Source organism: Molothrus ater, chromosome 11, assembly GCF_012460135.2.
Source record: "Molothrus ater isolate BHLD 08-10-18 breed brown headed cowbird chromosome 11, BPBGC_Mater_1.1, whole genome shotgun sequence".
NCBI lineage: Eukaryota > Metazoa > Chordata > Aves > Passeriformes > Icteridae > Molothrus > Molothrus ater.
The window spans coordinates 17,761,846-17,786,355 of NC_050488.2; the positions used below are offsets into that span (position 1 = coordinate 17,761,846).

Below are 24,510 nucleotides of genomic sequence, written 5' to 3' on the forward strand. Positions count from 1 at the left end.
AGTGTCTCCATTCTTTGCACAGTTTGTACTCCAGCTCCATGGGGCAGCAAGAGTCCTTGTATTTCTGTCATTCTGTACATTTCAATGTATGTTTCTGTCACTCTGTACATTTCAAGGTCTATTTCTGTTATTCTGTACATTTCAAGGTCGTAAATCAGATTATGACCCCAAGCAGGATATACCTCTGTGAAATTCAGTGTTGTGATTTCTGCTGATGTCCCACGGCAGACTGGCTCGGATGGGTCACACGGGGACAAAGCCACCCACAAGTGAGTGAGCGCCTTGTTCCTCCTGCAAGCATTCATTGCACTTTCTCGTTTGCCTGTCCTCGGTGCGGATGGAATGAGGAGTGCGCGCTGCCTGCAAGCGATAAACCGGGGCAGCAAGGCGGAGGGAGGCTCGGTTTCCCCGTTAGCACCGGCGGAGGAAAGGCGCTGTCGAGAGGAGCTTCCCCTCTTTCTCCTGATCCCATTCACGCTCTCGCAGCACTGCCCGCCCGTGAAAGCAAAGCTCCCCCTGAGTACCCGCGGTCCGTGCCGCGTTAGTTGCACCCACCCAGGGGTGGCACGGCCCGGCGTTCGGCCGTGCCCGGGCGCTCCGGGGCCGGGCTGCTACTCCAGGCAGTACGGTAGGCGCGGCCCGCTCCGCCCCGCTCCGCCCCGCTCCGCCCCGTCCCGCCCCGCGCCGCTCGGGCCGGGCCGTGCGGCCACGTCCCCGCTCGGGCCGGGCTGTGGCGATGCGGCCGGCGGGACGCGGCCGTGCGGTGCTGCTGGCCCGGCCGTGCCGCGGTGCGCACCCGGCCATGCGGCCGTGCTGACCCGGCCATGCGGCGGCCCTGCAAGGTGGCGGCGGCCCTGCTGTGCCTGGCCGTGCTGCTGCTGCTCTATCTGCTGGCGGGCAGCGCGGCCCCGCCGCCCGCGCCCTCCGCGCCCGCCCGCCGCCCGCCGCGCCTCGGCCGGAGCCCCCCGAGGAGGAGCCCCGCGGGCGGCGGCAGCGCCAGCGCCAGGTAATGGGGGCGGCTCCGTGCCCCGGCCCCTGCCCTCGGGAATCCCCGGCCGCTGTGCCCGGGCACGGCCCCACGCGGGACCCGCGGGTCTCCTCGGCGGTGTCGCTTCGGTGCCGGTGCGTCGGGCACTTCTGTCTCCCAGGTGTTCTTCCCCCGCTAGCGATCGGCGTTGAAAGACCCTTTGCGAACTGCTGAGGTTCGCAAGTACAAACTTTCCCTGCGCGTTTCCCCTGGCAGCGTAGTTGCCAGAGGTGCCACGGAAGGTTTTCCCCGTGCCCGAGCGGGGGAGTTCCCTCCTCTCCGGGAGCAGGTTCTGAAATAGCGGCTTTTCCCTCGCTCCTGGCCTTGCCTGGGAGGCTGACGTGGGCACTGTGCTGCTGCTGTGGGCACCGAGGGGCTGCTGTCACCTCCGGAGAGCGCTCCCCGGGTTTGCCAGGGAAAAGGGAATGCGGCTCCTCATCGCCGTGTGCTGCCGCTGGGTTCCGAACTGGCAGGTTTTAAACTATCGAGCTTTTTGTTTTGAATGTTTTTTAGATGTAAATTAATTCAGCAGAACTTTAAAGGTGCTTTAAATCGTGGTGTGGTGTGTTTCCTGTCCCAGCACCTTACAGACAGGGTATTTTTTAAAAAACTAATTAGTTGAGAAAGGGCAGCTTTCAGTGGGTGGAGGACTTGTTTTCCCCTTTGCATTCCAATTATATTATGGTCAGTGTGACCTCATATATCTAATTAACTTGGTATGTCTTTGTGTCTCTGATTCATGATTTCACAGAGATGTTCTGAATGAAAGACTATTCCCGTTTCTTGAGCTCTTACTCCTTAACTTATTAAAGCAGTTGGTTTCTCCCAGCATTGTTACCCCACTGAATGCAGGAGATGTTTTCTGGGGCTGAGAGTGGGCCACGGACAGAATTTAAATGCCGGTATTAAAGCAGGATTATTTCCACTAGCAACTGTACCTCCTGAAGTCATTTTTCTTTAAGGCATATCTCTGTGATTATCATGGAAATCAAGAAGAACACTGAAGGAGGGAGCCGGGGAAGTGTGGAACTGCCAGAGAGTGTAAACAACCATTCCACTTCAAAGCGCTTTTCAGTGGCATCTTCATGTTTCACAATTTGACATTATCTAATTTTTTGATTATTTGTTGACTTTGCAAGTCCTTTTTAGAAGGTCTGCAACACAACAGCAAAAAAAAAAAAAAAAAAAAGAGGAATTTAGTATTCAAAGTGTGCATTTTCTTCAGAATTTTGTTTTTGGGGCTTGGTGGTTGTTTTTCCCTGTGTCATCCTGCACCATTGGCCCCAGCAGGAGTTTGTATAACTGAGAAGCCCAATTCTGTAGCTCCCCTTCAGCCATTTCCTGAAAGATTCTGTGTTATATTAGTTACTACTAAAATTTATTCAGGTGAAGGTATATTCATAAAAAAAGAATTTTTGTGGGGAGGGTGTGACATAAGTGGTTTGAAGTGGAGGTGATGCTTACCTTGTTGGAAAGGCATCAGGTGGTGGGATCTGCTGGGTTTAAAAAGCCTGATCCAAGCTAAACTGAAAGCACTGTGGGGGGTTTGAATTTGGATTGTAAGAAACAGGCCATGATTATAATTTTAATTCCTCCTTTTGAGCAAAGGAATGTTATTTTTTTATTTGATGCAAGAGATCCCGCTTTATCTAACTGATTCATTCAGGGTAATAACAAATCTGATTAGGACTGTAAGATCTTGTGAGGTGATCACAGTGTACATGCTTGTATGAGACTGCAGAGTTGATTGACAGAGCTTGAATGTTAAACATTTAAATTCAGTTTTGTCAAAGTGGTTTGTCAGAGGATGCAGGATTTGGGCTCAGCTCAGAGACAAGGATGTAACTTAGGATTTGTGTTTGCTTCATGAGAATCAGCACCGTGCAGGGAAGATGAATTGTATTTTGACTGGGATTTGTAATACTGCTTTCTGTAGTCCCATAATATCAGAAGACATCAGGATTTAAGTTTTAAGCAGTGCAGAATTCTTTTAACAAAAGAAGCTATACATAAAGCTTAATGTGGGCACATGTCATTAGTTGGCTGGTGCCTCACAAATGTTAGCAGTGACATTCCTGCTTTGGTCATTAGATAATTTTGACAAATCTAGGTAAGTTTCTGGTTAGCTTTGAAAACTTGATTTTTTTGTGGTGGTTTTACTGCTCGTTCCTGTTGGAAGTAGCAAGTTCTGTGCTTTCAGTAAGACTTTTTTATATAAAGAATTTAAAATACATGCCAAACCCATGTGTGCAAAGTATTAAAAAGAAGGAGGATCGTTTTACATTTGAAGTGCAGATGTGACCATGCTCTCTCTTAAACCAGCGTGGCAAGGCAGGGGAAGTGAACCTTCACCAGCACATTTAGTTCCCTGAAAGTAACTTTTCCAATGCAAAACATCCCTTGCATGGCAACCTGTCAAGATACTTTTCTTTCTGTGCAGCCTGTGTGCACACAAATGCAAGTTTGGCTCGAGTTTGATAATAACATGCTGAAACCCCAAGTATTTCATACTTGTTTCATAAAGAGCCCACTTCATAAAAGGAGAGAGAAGCATCCATTCTGGTTTTGAGTGGCTTTTTCCCTTTCTCTGAGTGGTAGGAGAAGGTTGAAACTTTAACCACTTTTGGATTGACAGCAGCTCCAGTTGGTTTTGTGCAACTGCTGCGAAGTGAGAAAGGTTGATTTAAAAACGTTTGCATTTCAAAGTGTGCAAGAAAATGTGTTTCACATCATGGAGCTGTTGTTGGGATGTTGACTCAGAGGTGGCTGTCAGGGAAGGAGCCTGTTCAGTGAATCACCAGTTTTGATACAATGCCTAAATCTACCCTTGTTTGTGCTGCAAAAGTAAATGAGATCATAATGGGAAGAAGGTTTCAAACATCAACAGCTATATTGCATTTTGGAAGTGTCTGCATGCATTATCTTTCAGGAATAAATTTGAAGGCTTGAATAGATTAGCAGGCTCTGAAATGAGGTGGGAATGCATTATTTTGAATGGATTTGGATTGATTTAGACAGGTTTTGGGCTAATTATGTTTGAGGCACTTTGGCTGTGACTAATAAGAAAATTAGATGTAATCTAAACTTTAAGACCTAGGAATGCACACTGTTGTGCTTGAGCACTCAGGCTGCTCCTGCTGTGTCAGTGCCTTTCTGCAGAAATTGTATTCAGTAAATAAGAGTGAGCAACTGGATGGGAGTTGTTCTGTATTGTTGGAAGATTTTTGCTGTAAACATTTTATTGTGCTCCATCTTATCGAGTTCAGTCTTCAGCCACTCCATGGGGATGTGTTCTGCGAGTATTTTGTGGTGTTTTCTGGAGTGCTTAATCTTAGTTTGTGTATTTGTTCTTGTTAAACGCGTTAAACTTTAGGGGCCAGGTCTCTGCATTGCTTTCAGTGTGCTTAGACATTTAATTTAGGTTATAAAATCCAGCTAGAGACTGTTCCTAACAGACAAGTTGATCTATAAAGGAATGAATGTAAATGTTAGGAAGAATTGGCTAATGATAATTGCATTACTCTGTGGATCTTTGGGCTTTTTGATGTCTTGGGAGTCTCTTGAGGTGGGAAATTCTTAGAGCTGTAACAGTGGTTCCCGTTTTACAGGTGGGACAACTTGGCTGTGTCCTGCACATTTTTAAGGGATGTCCTTCCCTCCAGCTGTTCCTCCTGCCCTTTCCATTCTCCTTGCCCTGTATGGGGTTCCTGCATGAACAGGGAAGGGGAGCTGGGAGCTTCCTTGCCATGATCTGCTTGTTTGCCCTCCAGGCAGTTTGACTTTGCCTCTTCTACACCCACCCCTTCTCAGGCTTCTGGATAATTGTTATTTTTTAAAGCCTAAGTTAAAATTGCAGTCAAATGCATCCTGCTGTGGAGCTGTCTCCTATTGCAGCTCACCTTTGTTTTCTCTGTTCTCTAAGTTTCTTTATGCACTTAAAAGGAGATGCAAAATATTGTGTCCCAAAGTTCTTCTGTACCTCATTGATACTTTTCTCACTGATTGTTGCCCTCAGCGTCCCAGACTATGACTGATGTAGTTCAAATAGCTCCTTTTTCTGGGATGTTTATTCCAGTTCAGGCCGCTCCAGGCTCCTGAACCCCTGCAATGTTGGAAATTCCTCACCTCCAAGGCTCAGCTCTCTCCTCCAGGATGTCTATGTGTTGTTATCCCTACTCCCATGGGCTTTCCCGGCATTTTGCTTTCACCAGGCATTGCTTCTGCTGAGTCTGTCCTTTGGAAGTGTTGTCTGCACATGCTGGATTTTTCACTGCAAAACAGCTGCAGAGCTCACTGTGGCTAAAACTGCCCAGGAAAGCTGAGTGCTTTGGTGTGGGGTTTTGAAATGTTCCAATAAAAGTGCAGGGTTTAGTCCCTCTCCCAGTGAATTCCATTGCCAGAAACTACATCAAAGCAGCTCCCAGCCTGTGCATGGCTTGATTTAGAGACTCAATTAAGGGGAAACATTTCACAGATGGAGAGAAGGGGGAAAAGGTGATCTGTATGAGCAGCTAATTATTCACTTCAATAATTCAGCAATTTTTACACTAATAGGTTGGAAAGTAAATTCCACTTCACATAGAGGTAATATTCCATTATTTATACACTGATGAAATTGGGGGTTAATTAGGACTAAAGCAGAAGATTTTAAACCCTTAATGAAACGTGTTGCTTTGTACAGTCAGTGAAGTGTCAGTGCCTGGTGTTCCTTTACACAGAGGTGGGTTACTCTGAAGGGTAGAATGCTGCTGTTACACAGAGCAGCACTTCAGTGTCTGGAAAAAATAATTACAGCTTTAAATTGTCATTTTTCTCCTTATTTAGAACTTCTGTTTGTAGCATTAACTCCAGTGATTAATTGTGTGTGTGTAATTGTGTGTTCTGAGCAGGGCTGGGATTGATGTGCTCTGTTCAGAGGTATGTCCAGAGCAGGCAGTGATCTATGATTTGCCTTTTGAACTCTCCAGGAATGATTACTGTGCCTGGGATTTGGTTGCTTGGTCAGCTCCATCCTGTGTGATGGAGGCTAAGTGTCATTTGTGTTGGAATGTGGAGACACCATGGTGCAGGCATTCCTGGAGGATGCAATTCTTACCTCCACACTAATCACAGAACCAAAAGACTGCTTTCAAAAGGTCTTCAGCTCCCCAGGAGAACCTGATTTTTCTGGCTAGCAGAAAGCTTCATTGTGCCTCTTACTGTGTTCCCTATATCTGGATGAAATGTATTTAAAGCCCACACAGGTGGGTGCTAAGTGAAAATCCTACAGTTTGGCCCTTGGAATATAGTCTGATTCATCTGGGATATGTAACTATATTTGTTTTCAAAAATGTCTATTTTAGCAAAATCTCATGGATTCCATGGGGTGAAATGGAGAGCAGTCCTTTGAAACTCTGCCAGTGCCTTCAGGCCAGGATTAAGGCATGCATCTTTAATAGAAAATTAATTAACTGTTAGAACAATTTACATATGGATGCAGTGGTTTTTTTTTTTCTAAAGTATGGATGTCTTCTTCCAATGTAGCCATTGTGGGCTTGGAAATGAAGTTGCTGGATGCAGTTGTGTGATCTGCATTGTGTTAGAAAGTTGGCTGGGTAGCTGTAACTCTGTTCTGGCTTTGTGGCCTCTGGGCTGGGGAAAGAGCTGTCATTTGCACAGAGCAAGGTGAAGGTGCTATGAAATTGGCTTCATCTCTGTCTGTAGTGCAGTGATTTTTGCAAACCCAGAAATGTAGGAATAACAGAAAATAGCCTTTTTCTTTACATTATAATTGTAACACTGTTGATCTGTACCATGGACAGAAATTACCATGCTATTTGCTTGTTCTGTAAATATCTAACCAAAAAAACCCCCCTGATCCCTTGCAAAATGATGAAGAAAAAAACCAACCCTGATGTCTGTTAATGAGGGATTCTCTTCATGTCTACCTCAGTAATTTTTGTGTGCCTATCCCTGAATTTTCAGGAAGCCTGGAGAGCAGAAACATCCAAAGGAGCCCCCATCCTTGCAGTGCATGCATCTGGCAGTGGTGGCATGTGGGGACCGGCTGGAGGAGACCCTGATCATGCTGAAATCAGCAGTTCTCTTCAGCAGCAGGAGGCTCTGCTTCCACATCTTTGCTGAGGATTCCCTTAAGCCTGAATTTGAGACAAAGGTGAGCTTCTTTGTCATTTGGTAAATAAATAAATAAATAATTAGCTATAAGTTTTAAATCTCTGAGAAAATTACATGAACATCAGCAAGTAGCAGCTGATCACGTTGCTTACTGTCCACACTTATAAATTCCTTATGCATGTGTTTTTTTACAAAAGCTCTATAATAAGGTGTAGTGTCTGATTTCCTCCCACCATGTCTTTCAGTTAAAGGAGTGGCCTTCCTCATATACAAAGAAGTTTGAGTCCAACATTTACCCAATAACCTTCTCAGTAGGAAATGCTCAGGAATGGAAAAAGTTATTCAAACCATGTGCTGCCCAGCGCCTGTTTCTTCCGGTAAGGCACCTGGATTTCTGAGTAGGTTGCTTCAGGAAAAGGTTAATTCCACAGAAAGGAAGCTTTGCTGGTATAATATTAAAACCATTTTCAGGCTGAAACATCTGCTGAAAGATAATTTTAGGCTGAACTTTAAGACACAGTAAAAAAAAAATAAAATCAACAGAGAAATCCAGCCTGGCTTTTTCCTGGCTAACAAAGGATGTGTGTTTCTGATTTGTCTCTGGTTCCATGAGCCTCTTGGGCTCTGCAGACTCTCCAGACTCCAGAGAAAATGTGAGAACTCTGTCAGGGCAGATATTTTGGGGTAGATGCTGTGTGCCTTTTGTAAATAACATTCTTTACAACGTGCCCTCTTTACCCACCATCTTCCTTTCCATATGTTAGCCCTTATACTGATGCTCCCAGCATTCCCTTTTCCTTGAGTTTTACTTCTTTTTTCCAAGACTGTCACAATTGCCCTTCAGGTAGTAATTCCAGTGTGTTTGAAGTTGGATTTCATGCGAGAGCTTGGTCTATCCTGGACTCTTCAAGTTCACTGAAAAGTTATATTATACTCAGTGTTGTAAACTTGGAGAGAAGGGAAGTGTTGATACCAGTTTTGCATATCAGAAGTTGAAAGAACGTTTGCATAAAGCAATTTCTGTGGAACTGAGAACATCTATCAAAAATACCTCGTGGGTTGCTGTTGATTGGGGTGACTCCAGTGAAGTGACAAGCTGTTCACATGATCCAGATTTCTTCATGGCTGTCTCAGGAGAAGTGGAGGGGGGACAAAGAAATCTTTTCCCTCTCAGATGGAAGCAATCAGAGACAGCTGCATGTCCAGATATGTAGCCTGTGAATACATATGTGAGAAAATATGTGCTGTCAGCAGTTCTGCTGATCTGCCATTTAGGGGTGGACTATCAACAGCACAAAGGCCAGATGGGGTGGAAGTAACTCCAACTGCAGCAGGGATCCTCTCTCCCCTGAGTAAATATTTGTATCACCTGGAAGATGGTCCCTGAGTGTTAGCTTGTTCCATACAGTGTCAGCATGTCCTGGATCAACAGAAATCTCTGTTCTTCTGTCATTTTGGGGGACTAATCATAGGAATGACTTAATTTTCATTTCTCTCCACTGTTCTGATGACAGAAAGGGGTTGTGCATTCGTGCTGATTCCTTCATGCTGGGCAGTGCTTTTGCTGATCCCTTTTTGTCACTCACACGTTGCTGAAGTTCTCCAGTAACTTCTTTTAGACTGTTGCTTGTTGTGTTAGCAGAATGAGGGGGCAGCTGTAGATGTTTGTTTCTCTAGGGGCAGTTGCAAAATGCTGTGTGTGGTCAGGCTGAGGTTTATGGCTTTGTGTAGGAGGGGCTGTGCAAGAGGGGTTGCAGCTGACACGGAGTTGATGTGGGTACAATAAACAAGCTGTCATCAGAGTTGAGGTGGCAAATGTCCTGGGGGACCCTCAAGGTTTGGTGCTCGAGTTCACGGGCAGGCACAACCTTAGGCTGTTTCTGGGTAATTCCAGCCATTATTTTGGTTTTCTATGTTGGATAACTGGGTTCTGATATCCCACTTGAACTGTCAGCACACAGTGGGAGCAGAGCATTCCAACTGTTCACTAGTTCGCTGTTTAGAGAACTAGTTTGACTTTTATTTTTAATAAATGCCAGCAGAATATCAGTTTGGGTTTTTTTCATCCTTCTCTGTACTGAGCACTTTTCCCTGCAGCAGCATGAAATGTGCCTGGATTTCGGGAGGAGCCCAGGAGAGCAGTAGTTATCAGCTGCTTAGCTCTCAGTTGTGCAAATTGTCTTGCTCCTGATAATGCTAAACCCGAGTGGAATGCGAGTCTTTGATTCACAAGTGCCTTTCCTGCCAAAGAAATCTCCTCTGCAGCACCAGCAGGCGTGTGAAAGTGGACAGGAGGGTCTGAGGAATGTGTTCAGGGAAAATGGGGTAAGAACCTTTCAGTGCTTTTACCCCGCGGTGGAAGCAGAGCTGTGGGATGTGAGCCTGCACTTTGCAGTACTGAGCTGTTCTGTCCTGAGCACAGGTTGGAGTGCACATTCCCAGCTTGTTGACTCTAGCCAGGATGCTAAAATATTCAGGAAGACTGTACAGCATCCTGCATTTTTCAGAGGCATTCTGAGACATCTGATCACATTTGCCACTTTGATGCAGGGGACGTTGATGGAGCCTCTGTGTAATCTCACAAGAGAATCTCTTGCTGCACTCTGCTGCAGCAAAACCACCCAGGGCATTTGTAGAGACACAGGGAGGAAGATGTGTAAATCTTTTTGTAAGCACAGAGTGAAACTTCAGCATTAAACTAGGAGTCACTGGGAACTGGTTTGTACTCCTGCCACGGGTGTTAAGACAGCAGGTGAGGAACATCCTCTGCTCCCAGGGATGTTGGTCCCTCAGGGCTGGCTGCAGCTGTCTCTGTGCTGCTCTTCTGGAGCTACCAAAACAATCAGCTAAAGTATCCTGAAATGCCTAGGGGATTTTTGGATGACTTTTGGATGAACATTTAGAGCCCTTCTCAAAACACTTAATCTACTTAAGAGCTTTTAAGATAGCTTAGCAATATCCCTGTGTTACAGCTTTCCTCTTGAGGGATGCTCAAGTATCCAGCCCAGGGGGAATAGATGCCAGGGCCTTACCTAAACAAAAGTCTCTGCTGTAACTTGAGTTAATCTCTTACTACAATGAGGTTTAGTAACTCAACTTTGTGGCACTGTTACTCTAGCATTAAGCTTAGTGATTTGTCCCTACTTTTGGATAAAGCTGTGCTAAGCTGCCACATGAGCCCTCACAAACCCTTAGGTAGCCCAGCTTCACAGTGCACCAGTGTGTGTTTACTCAGGAGTGTGTTATTCTTTGCCAACCTTGCTAACACAGGGAGAATCTATGGAGACAGAAGTTGTGAAATCAAATTACAGATAATTGAGTATTTAAGTGAAGTGCCAGGCTAAATATAGCCAGTTCTATGCAGAACTTTTTGACAGATTTACTAAGAATACTCTATATAGCTGAAAAAAAAAAAATCACACTTTTAAGATGTTAAGTGCCTGCAGAGCAAGGGGAAGACAAGCAGAGCAAGCCGTGTTTCTGGCCATCCCTTTCCAAAATTCCAGGCTGCCAGGTGTGTCTGCATGGTTTGTGTGACCTCCATGAGCTCCTCCAGACACAGCCTGGCAAAGCTCCTGTTCCAGGTCTCTGTGTGTCACTTCTAACCTGCACTGAAGTTCCTGCTCAGTGGGGAACTCCTACAGCTGCAGTGGGTGAAATTAAATCCCCCCTGCCCAAGGCACAGCCAGGAGAGATGTGAGCAATTCAAACTGACATCTGCAGCTTTTAGAGGAGTCTGCATGCTCAACATGTGAAAGTGGGAAGGGCTTAAAGGAGGTAGCACAGCTCTTTTTTTAGCCACTTGGGTGTCATTGCAGGGCAACACCTTGGACACAGGAGAGGAAGAATCTTTGAACCAGCAGGAAGGAGAGCAGGTGAATCCTGAGAGGAGGAATGCAAGGTGGGGTCAGGTGCTGGTAGGCACTGCACAAAGAACTCCAATACCTGCTTGAATCTGTGGGAAAATTATAACAGTCCATGGACTTCCACAGATTTAGATTTATTTGTGTCTTGAAAGCTGCTGAAAGAATGTTTTTCTGCTGGAAGAAGCAATGGCCAGGCTGTCACTTATACTTGGGAAGGATGAGGAGGGTCTGTAGGTACCAAGTTCTCCCTGAACTGTTGTCAGTTTTTCCTGCTGGAAAATGGCTCAATTTGCCTTTTGACCAAGGCCCCCTTAGACAGAAATCTTAAATGGTCTGCAGTGTGCTGTGGATTCACAGGCTAAGTCTGCTCTGCTTGTCTTCCAGTGTTACCTCCTGTCTCAGACTAAATTTGGGGATGGTTTTTCTTTTTTTAATGCATTTTCATTTGATGTGACTTGATATAGCAGGTCCCTATGAATCAGGGCTCCTAGGTGCTGCAGAATAATTAATAGACAATACCCAGGATATCCCTAAACTGAAAACCTTTCTTCCTTGCAGACTGTCTTCTATTGATTTATTCTTACAGTACCTGTCTTTTTTATTGGTTTGGTTTTTTAATACTGGACTTGAGGATACTTAACATCTGCAAATATTTGCTCTGAGCTCTTAGTGTATTACTGTACAATTTTTGTCACTTACTTACAGATACCTCTGTGTGATGGTTTGTGAGGGTTTTGTGGGAACATGCTGTATTTCTATAATCTTCCATCCAGCAGAGATCTGGACTGTGTTGAATGTGTTTACTTAGAGTTTGTTGTAAGCCTAACTTTTGTTTAAAATGCAGAGACAGTTCCTTCTCCTGCCTGCCCTGTTCTGTAGGAAGAACATGTAGTTATCCTGTCAGAAATACAGGTCAGGGATTTGTTAAACTTGACTAAATGTCAGTCTGAATCCCAATGTGTTGAGTCAGGTGAAAAATCTCATTTAAGTCTTTACTCAGGCATTTGGCATCTTAGTGGATTCCTGTTGAGCATGCTTAGAGGTGATATTTTTCACCCACTTTTTTACCCATCAATCCTAATGTTGTTCACTCTTATTTCACAGGTAATCCTCAGTCAAAATACATTAGAATTTATGTAAAACCCAATTTCCTTGATAGAATTTCTTTTCACCTGCATAAATAAGAGAGTTTGTCATTAATGTCATTGCAGTTGGATGAGAGAGTGATTGTTGTTTTCCACATGGTGAAAATCCAAAGCCTTTTGGTTTGCTTTTCACAGAAAGAGAGAGAAGTAAATAGGCGTTTTGGCTGGACCAAAGTAAGAAAATTTCAGTACTTAAGGAAATTTTGGACAGTTTTAGCAAATAACAAAGAAGAGCAATGAAAATGCATTTGGGACTGGTGGTCAACTGTAGGTAATGATCTTTATTACTTTAGAAAGACTTGAAGCACCAGGTCATTGTCCCACCATGGATATTAATGAAGGAGCGTGTAAGGATTTGGGCAGCCACAAGGGGGAACATGGTCAGCAGGAACTGCTGAAACATCCTGGCTCTAATCTGCAGTTACACCCTTCTGCCCTGACCAACTTTACTGTGGTGATTCCTCATACAGAATCTGGTGACAGAGCTCAGAATACGACCTGGTGTATTTTAATGTGACATTTCTGTTTAACAACCAAATTTTGGGATGCACATATGTTGGTGATCAATGGGGTTGTCTTAATTAATGTGAAACAGTTATATATATTAATTATATATGAAGGTAAATTTAAATATTCTGGTCTCCTGGGTTACCTGGCTTAGCCTTTCTGCCACTGGAGTTCTTGAAAATAGCTCTGTAAATACATTTTATTTACATGTAATTTCTGAACAGGTACTAAGTAGTCCTTGCAGGTATTTTTGGGAGCTCAGTGAATTGCTGCTTCAGAACCTCAGTGCTCTGGTAGCTCCTTTATTGTGCAGTTAAAAAAAAACCCACAGCAAACAATAAGCCAATAATCTGATAACTGTTGTTCCTCTGTGTAGTTACATTTAGCTGATAAATCAATAACCTCTTCCAAACGATCAGTTTAAAGGAAAAGTCCCTTTTGCCAATAACCTTTGTGTTTGCCGCCTCTCTGGTTTGTTTCCCAAAGGTGATTTTAAAGGATGTGGATTCGCTGCTTTACGTGGACACTGACGTGCTGTTCCTGAGGCCCATCGATGACATCTGGCACCTGCTGAGGGAGTTCAACTCCACCCAGCTGGCTGCCATGGCCCCCGAGCACGAGATGCCCAAGATTGGCTGGTACAGCCGCTTCGCCCGGCACCCCTACTACGGCAGCACCGGCCTCAACTCGGGCGTGATGCTGATGAACCTGACGCGCATCCGCAGCGCGCGCTTCAAGGTGAGAGACATGCAGCTCTTGCACAAACTCGGGGTTGCTGTGCTTTTGCTGCAGCTGTGTCGTGCCAAAGTAGAATGCAGTGTGGAGATTGGTTACCCAAAGCAATGGTGTTTTGTTTCCTGGGCCTATCCTGTGTGTGTGTGTTGGGACTGTCGGGTGACAGTCACAAGTTGCTGGGCAGTGGTGTGCAGAGTCGAGTGCTTGGCAGATTCAGTTTAGATGTAATGTAATATAATATAGAATAATATCGTATAATAAAGTCATTAATTAGCCTTCTGATATCAATGGAGTCCTCACCATTCCTCTCCTTGGTCAGGGCATTCCCTGCAAATACTGCATGTTTTCACATCTTGGAAAGCTCAGTGTAAAATTGCATGATGTTCGTAATACAAAGAATCAGAGAAATACGGAATATGTATAATTGGATACTAAAAGCTGTTGTGAACATGATTATTAAAATAAATGAAACTTCCTCAAGGCTGCAGCTGAAGCGGTCTGGTAGCAGCATTAAAAATGGCTTCCCCAACTTCTTACATTTCCCTGAAAAGATACATGAAAGAATAAACTCACAGATCTTCAGTAGCTGTATTGTTTTTAAAATTGAAAAGCTTGATGTGAATATCCAGAGAAATTGGTGATTTCTGCATCTGTTGTGAATAGACTTTTGCATCCTGCTGCAGGTAAGTGACTCTGTGAACTGGTGTAAGTGAGAAGGGAGCGTTTTCATGACAGATTTGTGTTGTTGAGCACATATTCTGTAATCACTAAAACTTTGCTTACCCCAAGGGGTTTCTCAGACAATGCCAGGGGTTTCCCACATTGTTACTGGAACAGCTGGAGGAAAAAACCCCCAAGCTTTGCTCTTACTACCATAATTCCCAGGGAGGATGATCTTTAGTGTGTCATTTTCCTTGCTTTTATACCTTGGTTTTCACCTCGTCCCTGCATTTTCCACTTTTTCACTTTTTTCCCCACCTGTTACTTGGAATAGGAAGATTGTGAATAGCAGGAGCTGACATCAGAGCTGGGCCCAGGAGACTTTGTTTTCCTGTTGAGATAAACAGTGAGTTCTGCTCTTACAGCCCTGTCCAGGTCCAACATTTCCTGGCTGTTTTTCAGTTTTGGATGTCCAACATCACTTAGCAAAGCTTAGAGATTTGTGTGTGCCCACTCTGGGTCAGATACCACAGCACTGATCATGATTTTAACCCCTTGCTTCTGTTCTCCTGCCCTGCAGAACAGCTTGATACCCGGTGGCTTGACTTGGGAGGAAATGTTATATCCATTGTACCAAAAGTACAAAAATTACATCACGTGGGGAGACCAGGATCTGCTAAATATAATTTTTTACTTTAACCCAGGTAAGGAATGATTCTTGGAGTCTTCATTATCTGTGTCAGGGAAATATCTTGAGCTTGATTTTTTTAACTGCTATTCGTTATTTAGAATATGCATAAATCCTCTGGTATGGAGTTACTGTGTAACTGCATCCTCAGAGGATTTATAACCTATGAAAATATTTCTGACATTGCTGCAGGTAATGGGGCTTGGACTTGGTTCTATTGAATATATAAATCTGTTTTCTGGAGATGTGAGAAAATCATGAGGTGTAAAATTAGTGATGAAGTGAAGGGGTGAAGTTCATGTTGTGTGTGTCCTCCAGGGTGTAGCTTCAAAAATGTTTTTGTTTCAGATATTTATCTGAATGTGAAAGTGCCAAACTTTCTGCAAAGCTAAACCCACTTTTTCTGAAATTCAGCTGACTTGTGATAATTATGCAAATAAGTAACAAAGCTATATAGACAGAAGGTGGACACAGCCATTGGAATATCTCACCTAAAGCAGCTTCCAGCCTCTGAGCTGAGTGACCTGGCCTCAGCAGGCACCAGATGATGTCATGGATGTCCTGCTGGTGAGAAATGCAGGGATTTAAACACTGGAGCATAGCACACACTTCCCAGAGAAGCTGAGAACCTCATTCTGTGCTTCTGAATGGATGCTGAGTATCCATCCCAACTGCTTCTCCTGGTTTCCTATGTGACCTTGTCACCTTAACTTATCTTAAGAATAAACCAAGTTTGGAATTATCTTTATTTATTCTGCTCCCATTTCTTTTTCTCTGAGGAGCCACAGGGTAGGTAATTGGATATACCCAAATCCAGGCAAACTGCTGGAGTGAGGAGAAGCAAAGCAAAAGGCAAACATCTGTTTACTGCAGACAGATGTCAAACATCAATGTCCCATAGATTACCCCAGTCCTAGGGAAAAGTAGAGTGGGAATTAGTTTCCAAAAAGAAACAAATGTTATGGGAGCATAGTCTCCTGGAGAACGAAAAGTATGGAGCCTGATTAGTTGTGAAGTCAGACACTGAAGTGTGCAGGAAAAAACAAAGACTGCAAAAAAACTTCAATATTGTGTTGAGAGTTCTCTATCAAAGCTACCTGTGGAGACTCTTCTGCACCACAGTCTGTCCTTTCCTCAGAACTGGTAAAGAATCTTTTATGAATTGTGTCACACCAGACTGCTCAAGAAAAGAAAATGAAAGAACTGTGTACCATTAGCACAGAAAACTGGACTTTCTGGGGTTTTCAGCTCTGGGTTGTTGAGACTGGCTGGGGAGGGGAATTGGCCAAGACTGCTGCAGTTGCCTTTTTATGGATGTGAGTTAAAACCACAGAGAGCTCTGTTCCCTGGGCCTGAGGAGCTGCTTCCTTTGCCCATCTCCAAAGACTGCTCTCCCTTTCTGGAGAACTCTGCTGGAGAGGCCTTAAGGGAGGAAAAGGTCAGAAAGTTTTTCTTCTGCTTTTCAAGAACCACACGAGACCAGCTGCAGGCGTCCAGGGAAGCTGGGAAAGGCCAAGGGAAGAATTCAATCTTCAGTGCTTCTGCCATGCCCTGCTGGCACCAGCCATCATTCATTGTTCCCCAGGGCCAAGGCAGAAAGGTTGCAGGGACTGGAGTGATTTATGACAAGCAGATTGCAAGCACTGTGTGCGTGGAGTTTAAAAAAAATCACCAGGAGAAAGGGAGTTATGAGCTCTTTTGAGAAATTAGGCTCATCTCTAAATAACCTAGACCTGTGAAATTAATGGATGATGATTCTTTGGAGGGCTGTGGATAAAATACACCAGCCCTTATACTCTGCTGTGTAACAAATTGTCAGGGCCTCTGTGACAGCTTCAGCAGCAAACCCTGGATATACTTTGTAAGTTGTCCCTTGCTGGCTTCAGGAGGAGTCTGGATTTTTCATGGCCCCACTGCTGTGTGTGCTTCCCCAGTCGCTCCTGTCACTCCAGAGACTCCTTGCTATGGAGGGGGTGCTGGACACTGCCACCTGCTGTGTGCTCTCCGGTTTGGGTCTTCACTTCAGCTTTCTGAAGGGCTCCCTTGGGTTGTGTTCAGTCCCAGATTTCGTGTTGCCCTGTTTGTTCAGTGTCACTGTCATATTTTCTGAAAAATCCCCTTTGCCCAGGATTTTTCTCCTGGGAAGCTGAGAAGCCTCAGAGAAGAATGAAAACAGTATTATCTCATTTTCCTCTCCTGTTTGGCTGCTTTGGTCTGGAGATTGTTTATCCAACAGGTGGTTGTTTCATTGGTTTCATGTGAATTGTTTTGACTTAATGACCATTCACCATCCACCTGTGTCAGGACTCTGGAAGCAGTCATGAGTTTTCATTATCATTCTTTGTAACCTTCTGGATGTATCCTTTCTCTATTCTTTAGGATAGTTTTTGTATAATATAATGTAATTATATATTAATATAAATATAAGTATAATATAAGAGAAATATAAGTATAAATATAATATAATAGAAATATAATATAATATATATTATATAATATATAATGTATTTTATATACAATACATATTATATTACATTACATTATATAGTATATTATATATAGTACAATATAAATATGATATAGTATAAATATAATATAATATTAATTTAATATAATATAATAATAAATTAGCTTTCTAAGACCATGGAGTCAGATTCTCAATTCCTCCTTCGTCCTGGGGACCCAGCAAATAGCACAGTTCAGGACCAGCAGCTGGGGAGTGGAGTCCCCCGTGAGGGAAGGAGGTGTCTCTGGTGGGGCTACTTGCAAAAGATGTGACTGAGCATTCCCCGATGATGGGTGCCAGGCTGGTTTAATTTGCTGTAACTCTTGTCTGCCGTGTCTCCTCTCTTTCCCTGTGCCCTGCTGGCGTGGGCAGAGTGTCTGTACGTGTTCCCCTGCCAGTGGAACTACCGGCCTGACCACTGCATGTACGGCAGCAACTGCAGGGGGGCGGAGGAGGAGGGCGTCTCCATCCTGCACGGCAACAGAGGCGTCTACCACGACGACAAGCAGCCCACCTTCAAGGCCCTCTACGAGGTGATCCGGGATGTAAGTGCTGCATCCTCAGAGCCACTCCCTGTGCCCCAGGGTGGGTTCACTCACGTTGCTCTGCCAGCCATCAGGATGGGTAGTTGTGTTTGGGTAAAACCCACCAGACACAAATGAATATGGTTGTTCTGGCTTCTCACGCAGTTGAGGTGGTTTCAACATTTCTTTGTTGTATTATAGTAATCAAAAAGGCTGATCAGTTGCTTTTCTGTAGTACTGAAGATAGAAAAAGCTGGAGTGGAGTTTCTCATGCTGGGGGGCTGCAGCTCTGGTCCATAAATTCCTGGGAAAGCTTGTCCTCCCTGAGCACCTCAGGCCTCCAGAAGCTTGTCCATAGGCACGGCTGGGATGTTGTGTGTGTACAGCTCTGCTTGCCAAAACTCCTGTTTCCTTACAGAATCCTTACATGAATAAAATTCCTGTCAGTGCACACTCTCAGGCAGGCAGGATGTGAAGTGATGGGGTTGGTGACACTCAGCAGATGAAAACTAAAAATTCTTTTTTGCTTCTTTTCCTTAGTTTCCATTTGAAGACAATCTCTTCCAGTCCTTGTACTACCCTCTGCAGTCGAGGTTTCTGGATACAGTGCACACTTTATGTGGGAGAATTCCACAAGTATTTTTGAAGCAAATTGAGAAAACAATGAAGAAGGTGTATGAAAATCGTGTCATTGTGTACTTGGGGGCTAACCACAAATACTAACTGTAGCTCTCTTACACAGAAGTTATAAGTCTTGTACTCCATTTCATGAAGGATATAAATGAAGAATATGATCTCTTTTACTGAAACTCAGAATTAAAATATTTCTTTTTCCAATTTTCTAATTAGTCCTTGAAATTACAAAAAGCAGAAAATCCTAGAAGCCTACTGAGACTGTTGCTGGGAACAGCAGGAGAATCCTTTCTTGTGGAATACAGTTGTGGCCTGCCACCCTGGTCCCTTACAGTTTAAGAATGTATTCTCTGGCTTGGCAATGTGAATTGCACTGCAGGCACAGTCCAAGACTATTGTCAGTGAAGAGTACAAACCCAGGTACTGTTGATCCATCCTCTTTAAGTGCTATTCCCTGCACAGTGAAGGCAGTATTCCACTGCCACACAGTTTTCCATCCCTGCCTTGGGGGATGGCCAGTGCTGCCCCTGACTCCCCTCTCCTGCATGGAAATGTATTTCTGCCTGAAAGTTCAATTTCTGGGGTCACAGCACCACAGAATTCTAGAGTGGTTTGGGCTGGAAGGGACCATCAGGGATATCTTGTTCCACACCCTGCCATGGTGACAGGGACACCTTCCACTAGACCAGGTTACTGCAGCCCTGTCCAACCTGGCCTTGGACACTTCCAGGGATGGGGAAGTTGAGAGCTTTATGCTGGGATCAAAATGAATAGCCTCAAAGTGGAAGAGGATACAAAATGGCTTTGATGTTTATTTAAAATACTTCATTTAGCTTAAATTTCCAAGATATGATCATCATCTTGTGATAAGCACAAAGAGCTTATTTAAATTGCAGTAGCTGAAAGATGCTTGGGACCATTCCCTGGGGAACTGGAAGTGAGGACACTCCTGCAGAGCAGCTATCCAAGAGCAGACTCACTCCTAAAGAGCAGTGATCCAAGAGCAGACTCCCAGAGGGTATTTTCTAGGTGTAAGCCCCATGGGTGTGTGTAGGAGTGCTTCAAGGAAGCAGCAGAGAAAATGATGTTACTTTTCAAGTCTGTTGAGCAGAAAACATCAGCCATTACTTGGAACTGCTCATTTTTGTATCTAACAGGCAAAGTAGGAGCTGGGTGAGATAATGGAGCCTTCCCCTAAGGAAAAGAAAACTGGCACAGATGGGATATCCCTGTACATGTATCATACGTTGTTATAGAGAAATTCTTGGGGACTGTGGATGATGGAAAGGATATGTTCCCAAAGTTAAAATAGGATTTCTGAGGAATTGCAATTTTGGGCATTCTCCCCAATCCAGTCAGGGTTTCATATGAAAACACCAGGAGTCTCCTTTTGTCTCAACATTTCTCTCCTTGTGTGGCAGTTGCTGAGAGGAGGGACAACACGACCTTGGTGCCATCCCCAGGCTGCCAGATAAGAGCCTGTGCACGGGATGGAATCCCAAGCTTTTCCCAAGCCCTGCAGTGTGAGAGTGTGTGTGACACAGCCTGGCAGAGAGCAGGGCTGCAGGCAGCTGAGCAGGAGAGCACTGGGACAGGGGCTTGGAGTAAGGGACAGCAGAACTGCAGCACCTCACAGGAGTGACAGGAACAGAAACCTTGCATGTACCTCTGCTGAAAATCGTAATCACAGTTTGGTTAAACAATGTGCCATGACTCCAGCCCTTATCTCGCAGTGTTTGCCACCAGAGTGTAAATTGACATGTGAAGGACAGAGGCAGCTAACTCGACTGTGTGATTGAGAGCCTGGGACCCAGAAAGTCATTTAAACTTGAGCAGAGATGCCTTTCCAACTTGCCTTAGGATTTTCTATTTCAGTTGCCAATTTTTAAGCAAGAGTACACTTCTACCTACTGAGAGAAGTTTGAAATGTAACTCAAATGAGCATTCAAGATTTCAGAACCAGAAGGCAGAGAAAAGAAGGTAAAGCTGCTGATTTAGAAAGTCTAAAATAATGTATGGCAGGTAAACCTTTAGGCCAGCAATTCTGAGAGCTTGTATAAAGTATTAGCTTGCTTTTGGTCTTTATTTTCAAGTGTCAGGATAAAGCTGACACAGGTCTAAGGAGCTGGTGGAGCTGCATGCTGGGCAGGCTGAGTTCCTGATTTCCATGGTGTCTGCAAGGCACAGAGAGCTGCAGAGCACAGTGTTGCTGCCCAGACAGTTGCAGCCCCAGTGCTGAGGCTCTGGAGTTTGGGAGGCTGAGGTTGTGTAAGCTGTGATTCAGCACAGAGAACCCTGCAACTACAGGCATATTCAAATGAAGGAGTGGAATTCATTACAAAACAAAGGCATTATTGCATATGAACTGATAAGAGATTAAAGCAGTGCTTTTTATGTTCACAGGAGGTGCTACATTTTGTTTAGGAAGAACTAAGTTGTGTTCTCAACAGCTATTAAATATATGAAGTACTTGCTTTAACATGAAGACTCTTGTTAATGTAATATCAGCTGGCAGGAAGAATGGGGGAGGTTCCCCCCTGCTGGGCTTTTTCTGAGGAAAAAAGCAATAATTGGAGCTCTCCAAAGTGTTTTAAAACAATTATGTAACTTTGGTTTTTGTTGTTGTTAGAATTATTAATTTATATTTCACTACAGCTTCCAAAACCATGTTATATTTTATTTTTAACAGTAGTTGATTGTAATATTCATCTTACTTAGAAACCAGTTTTAATTCATTTTGTATTTCATACTTGTGGCTAATTCCATGTTAATTAGCCTTCATTTATCTTAATAATGGGATGTGTAAATACTTACTAAGACTTTATGTCCTCATTTCCCCTTCCTCTCCTGTGTTTTAGTTATTTCCAGTGGTATAATGGATAGAGCTCACCAGCATTTTGCTTACAAGGGAAACTGGAAACTGCTCAGTGTGTGTGTGTGTGTGCACGGCACGAGCCTGCGTGTAAAAAATGTCCCTTTTCTCTGTCACTGAATTGCTTGTGGATTTTTCTTTGACAAGTGCACTGATTGTTACAACTCCCAAGGAGGCTGAGCAGTGCATTTCTGAGTTGAGGATGATCCCTTGGCTTACAATACAAATAAATGAAATTTTAAGCAAGCTCTATAATTTGCTAGTTTTCTTTTAAATACAAGATTCTGTGCTGGTCTGGTTGGGATAGAGTTTTGTAGGTGTGATGTTTTAGTGTGTGTATACTGGGTTTGACAGCAAGGAACACAGATAAATGTTCCTCTTTTACAGTTTTACTGTAGTGAAAGAGTCTGATATTGGATATAAAGAGATAAATATATTTAACTTCCCCCAAAGTGCTCGTGTGTCATGCTGCAGCTCCAGCTGTGTTACGGTGAGCATAGATCAGAACCTTCTCTCAAAGGAAACTGGAGTTTTATCTGTTACTCTTTACTGGTTCTCCATAATGTTTCACTCTCTGGAGGTCATTTAGCATCATTTCCCCTCCCTCCTCCTTGTATGCATTTTTGGACGTTATTTTGTGGTCACTGCTGTGCTGTCCTTGCTTGTGACATCTCTGTGTGACAGAAGCTGCTGGGCTGTCTGTCCAGCCACATCCTGGTGCTGACACTGTTCCCAGCTGGGTGACATGTTGGGCTCAGCCTCAGCTCTCTGAAATCAAGGATAACACTGTCATTGACATGGATGGGCAGGGGTGGGCCAGCTGTGAAAGCCCAGCCCTGTGTGGGTTCTGGGAAGGCTCTGGGTGTGTGGGGTGTGTCACACACTCACAGTCACACTGCTCAGTGAGCCAGGGTTTTCACTTGCAGACCTGGCTCCAGCCAGTGTTGCTGTGGGGAGAAGAGAGATTTCCCAAGCTGGGAATAAAGTACAACTAAAGAAAGAAATAAATCTTGACACTTGATCAACTCTCAGAGAATCCTTTTCCCCTCTCCATCAGGTACAATAAAATGTGATGGTAGTAAATAGAGAGAGCACCCCTCCAGAGGTGGGATGGGGTGAGATGGGATGGGGATGGGATGGGATGGGATGGGATGGGATGGGATGGGATGGGATGGGATGGGATGGGATGGGATGGGATGGGATGGGATGGGATGGGGCAGTTACCAGGATTACATTTCCCACTGCTCATGGGCCAAGTGCTCGTGTGTGCTGGGATCAGCCTGCACCTCCTGCTGGCACGAGATAAGGAATTGTTATCTCAGCTTCAGAAGAAAGAGTGATGTTTGGAAATTTTGCTTTCATTCTGGATCAGAATAAAAACCAAACTGTCAGCGCTTCCTTTGAAATGAAAATGGAGACAAAACACCAAATTGAGAATCAGCATGGAAGATGAACAAAGCACTTTGTTAATGTTTTCTTTTGAGGTAAAATATTTTGGTTTGACTTTCACATTTCTGTAAACATCCCTTAATTGCTGCTGTTACTCCACTATAGGCCAAAAGTGTGGATGTATAGCTTTGGGACACATAAATGACATGGCTCTTTTTTATAAAGACCTGTTCTTGTAGAAGCATCTTTTCCTGAATCCTCCTGAAAATGTTAGTTCCCTCCTGTGAGGGTTAGAACTGTGCACAGCAGGTGCCCTCTCAGGGTTCACACCCTCAGGGAAAGATCTCCTTCCCATTCTGCCCAGTGCTTGCCAAGGGCACCGTGGTTCTCACACCTGAGGCTCCAGATGAGAAAACAGGGCTGGTTTTAGTCTGGCTGGTCCCAGAGTTTGTGGAGTGATGTCAGGAAGCTCCTGTCCCAGGGATGCACTGGGAGGAAGACGTGAAATACAGCTTGGAAAGAAAACTGCTGGCCAGTTTGCCACAAGCTCTTGGATTAATAGGAGACAATCCCTGGGGACTTGCTGGGGCCAGCAGCTGAGCCAGGTAAAGCCTGGAATGTTTGTCACATTCCTTGGTTTTTTTTTTTGTTTTTTTTTTTTGTATCTCCTGTGGGTAATCTTTCAAAAGAAACAGCTCCCACAAATACAATTTTTCTCTTTTCAGCCTCTTTTTTTTAGGCACTGTGTGTGAGCTGTTCTCATCTTTCGATACTCCCAAGTCTTCCAGATTTTTTAAAAGCACAATAAAGATTTTTAGTCATTTTCTCAGAGGAGAATCATAATTTGTCTCAAGGTGGCTGTGATATACTTTGAAGGAAAAAAAAAAACAATTTTCCTTCCAGAGATCCATGATTTTTAGTGTCAAGTTATTGTACCATACTCAGGTTCTGCAGCTATAAATTTAAACAAACCAAACAAAATCTCTATGCTCCTTTTTTAAATCCTTTGATGTGTATCGATGTACAGTATTTTCTGAAGACCTAAGTGGGTCTTGAAATATAAGATTGTTGTCATTTTTGTATTGTTCTCCCTGGATTCTGCTGCATCTCCCTTGCTTGAATGCTGTATTGAATTGCTACAGATTGTTTCAAAGCACAACAATCAATTTTGGTTGAAACTGGGTGGAAATACCTTACAAATTGCTGTCACGCTTCAGTGAAGGGAAACTGCTTTAAGTCAAGTTGGGTCAGGGCTCTCTAGATACCTAATCTAAGCTTCATTACTGAGAGCAGAAGTAGCTGCTGGTCTTACACCACAAATAATTTTAATTATTGATCCACGCCCAGGGGTTGAACAGCCTATAACTCTCAAAAAGTATGTTTTTAAATCTGAAACGTAAATCTTAACAAGGCTTTGTGTAAGTTTAGTGGAAGAAAAAAAACCTGGTTTGTTAAACAGTTTCTCATTGTTCTTCACTTAGATGTTTAAATGACCACATTTCCCCCAACTAGGTGATTTTTCTTACTGTTGGGTCTCAGTGAATACAAGCAGGCTGGGAACTGACACAAAATGAAATCATCTTCTGTGTGTACATTTTTATTACAAGGTGTGTCAAATACCTTACAAGGAGTAATTATAATTTATGTTTCATTAATGAAGAAGCTCAGGTGTGATTGCCTCACCCCTTTGCCTGAGATCACACAACAAACTGATGATGAAACTACCTACAAGCTTTTTGTGTCCTAGGATTACGTTTAAATGTTTCAGCTTTGAAAATGGAAGGAAAAGGTGGTTTGAACTGGTGAAAAAGGTGTACTGAACTCTTTCCCAGTTAGTGGAGGGG

At 43.9% G+C, this 24,510-nt stretch overlaps 1 protein-coding gene across 2 annotated transcripts; it reads left to right on the forward strand.

The window, feature by feature from the left end:
- The first annotated feature begins 713 nt into the window (after positions 1 to 713).
- On the forward strand, positions 714 to 21,523 carry GXYLT2 (glucoside xylosyltransferase 2). 2 transcript variants are annotated; one of them, XM_036391253.2, is made up of 7 exons: positions 714 to 1,006; positions 6,992 to 7,181; positions 7,387 to 7,518; positions 13,146 to 13,397; positions 14,635 to 14,758; positions 17,621 to 17,793; positions 18,313 to 21,523. In XM_036391253.2, the coding sequence occupies exons 1-7, from the start codon at positions 825 to 827 to the stop codon at positions 18,493 to 18,495; spliced, it is 1,236 nt and encodes a 411-aa protein (XP_036247146.1). In that variant the 5' UTR covers positions 714 to 824; the 3' UTR covers positions 18,496 to 21,523. The 2 variants fall into 2 exon arrangements, with proteins under 2 accessions (XP_036247146.1, XP_036247147.1); XM_036391254.2 differs by lacking the exon at positions 714 to 1,006 and adding an exon at positions 1,101 to 1,122.
- Positions 21,524 to 24,510: the final 2,987 nt, after the last annotated feature.

Coding starts and splice junctions, on each gene's coding strand:
- GXYLT2 (XM_036391253.2), top strand. CDS start 825: ATGCGGCGGCCCTGCAAGGTGGCGGCGGCCCTGCTGTGCCTGGCCGTG. Junction 7,182..7,386: donor AGCCTGAATTTGAGACAAAG/GTGAGCTTCTTT, acceptor CATGTCTTTCAG/TTAAAGGAGTGGCCTTCCTC. Junction 17,794..18,312: donor TCTACGAGGTGATCCGGGAT/GTAAGTGCTGCA, acceptor TCTTTTCCTTAG/TTTCCATTTGAAGACAATCT.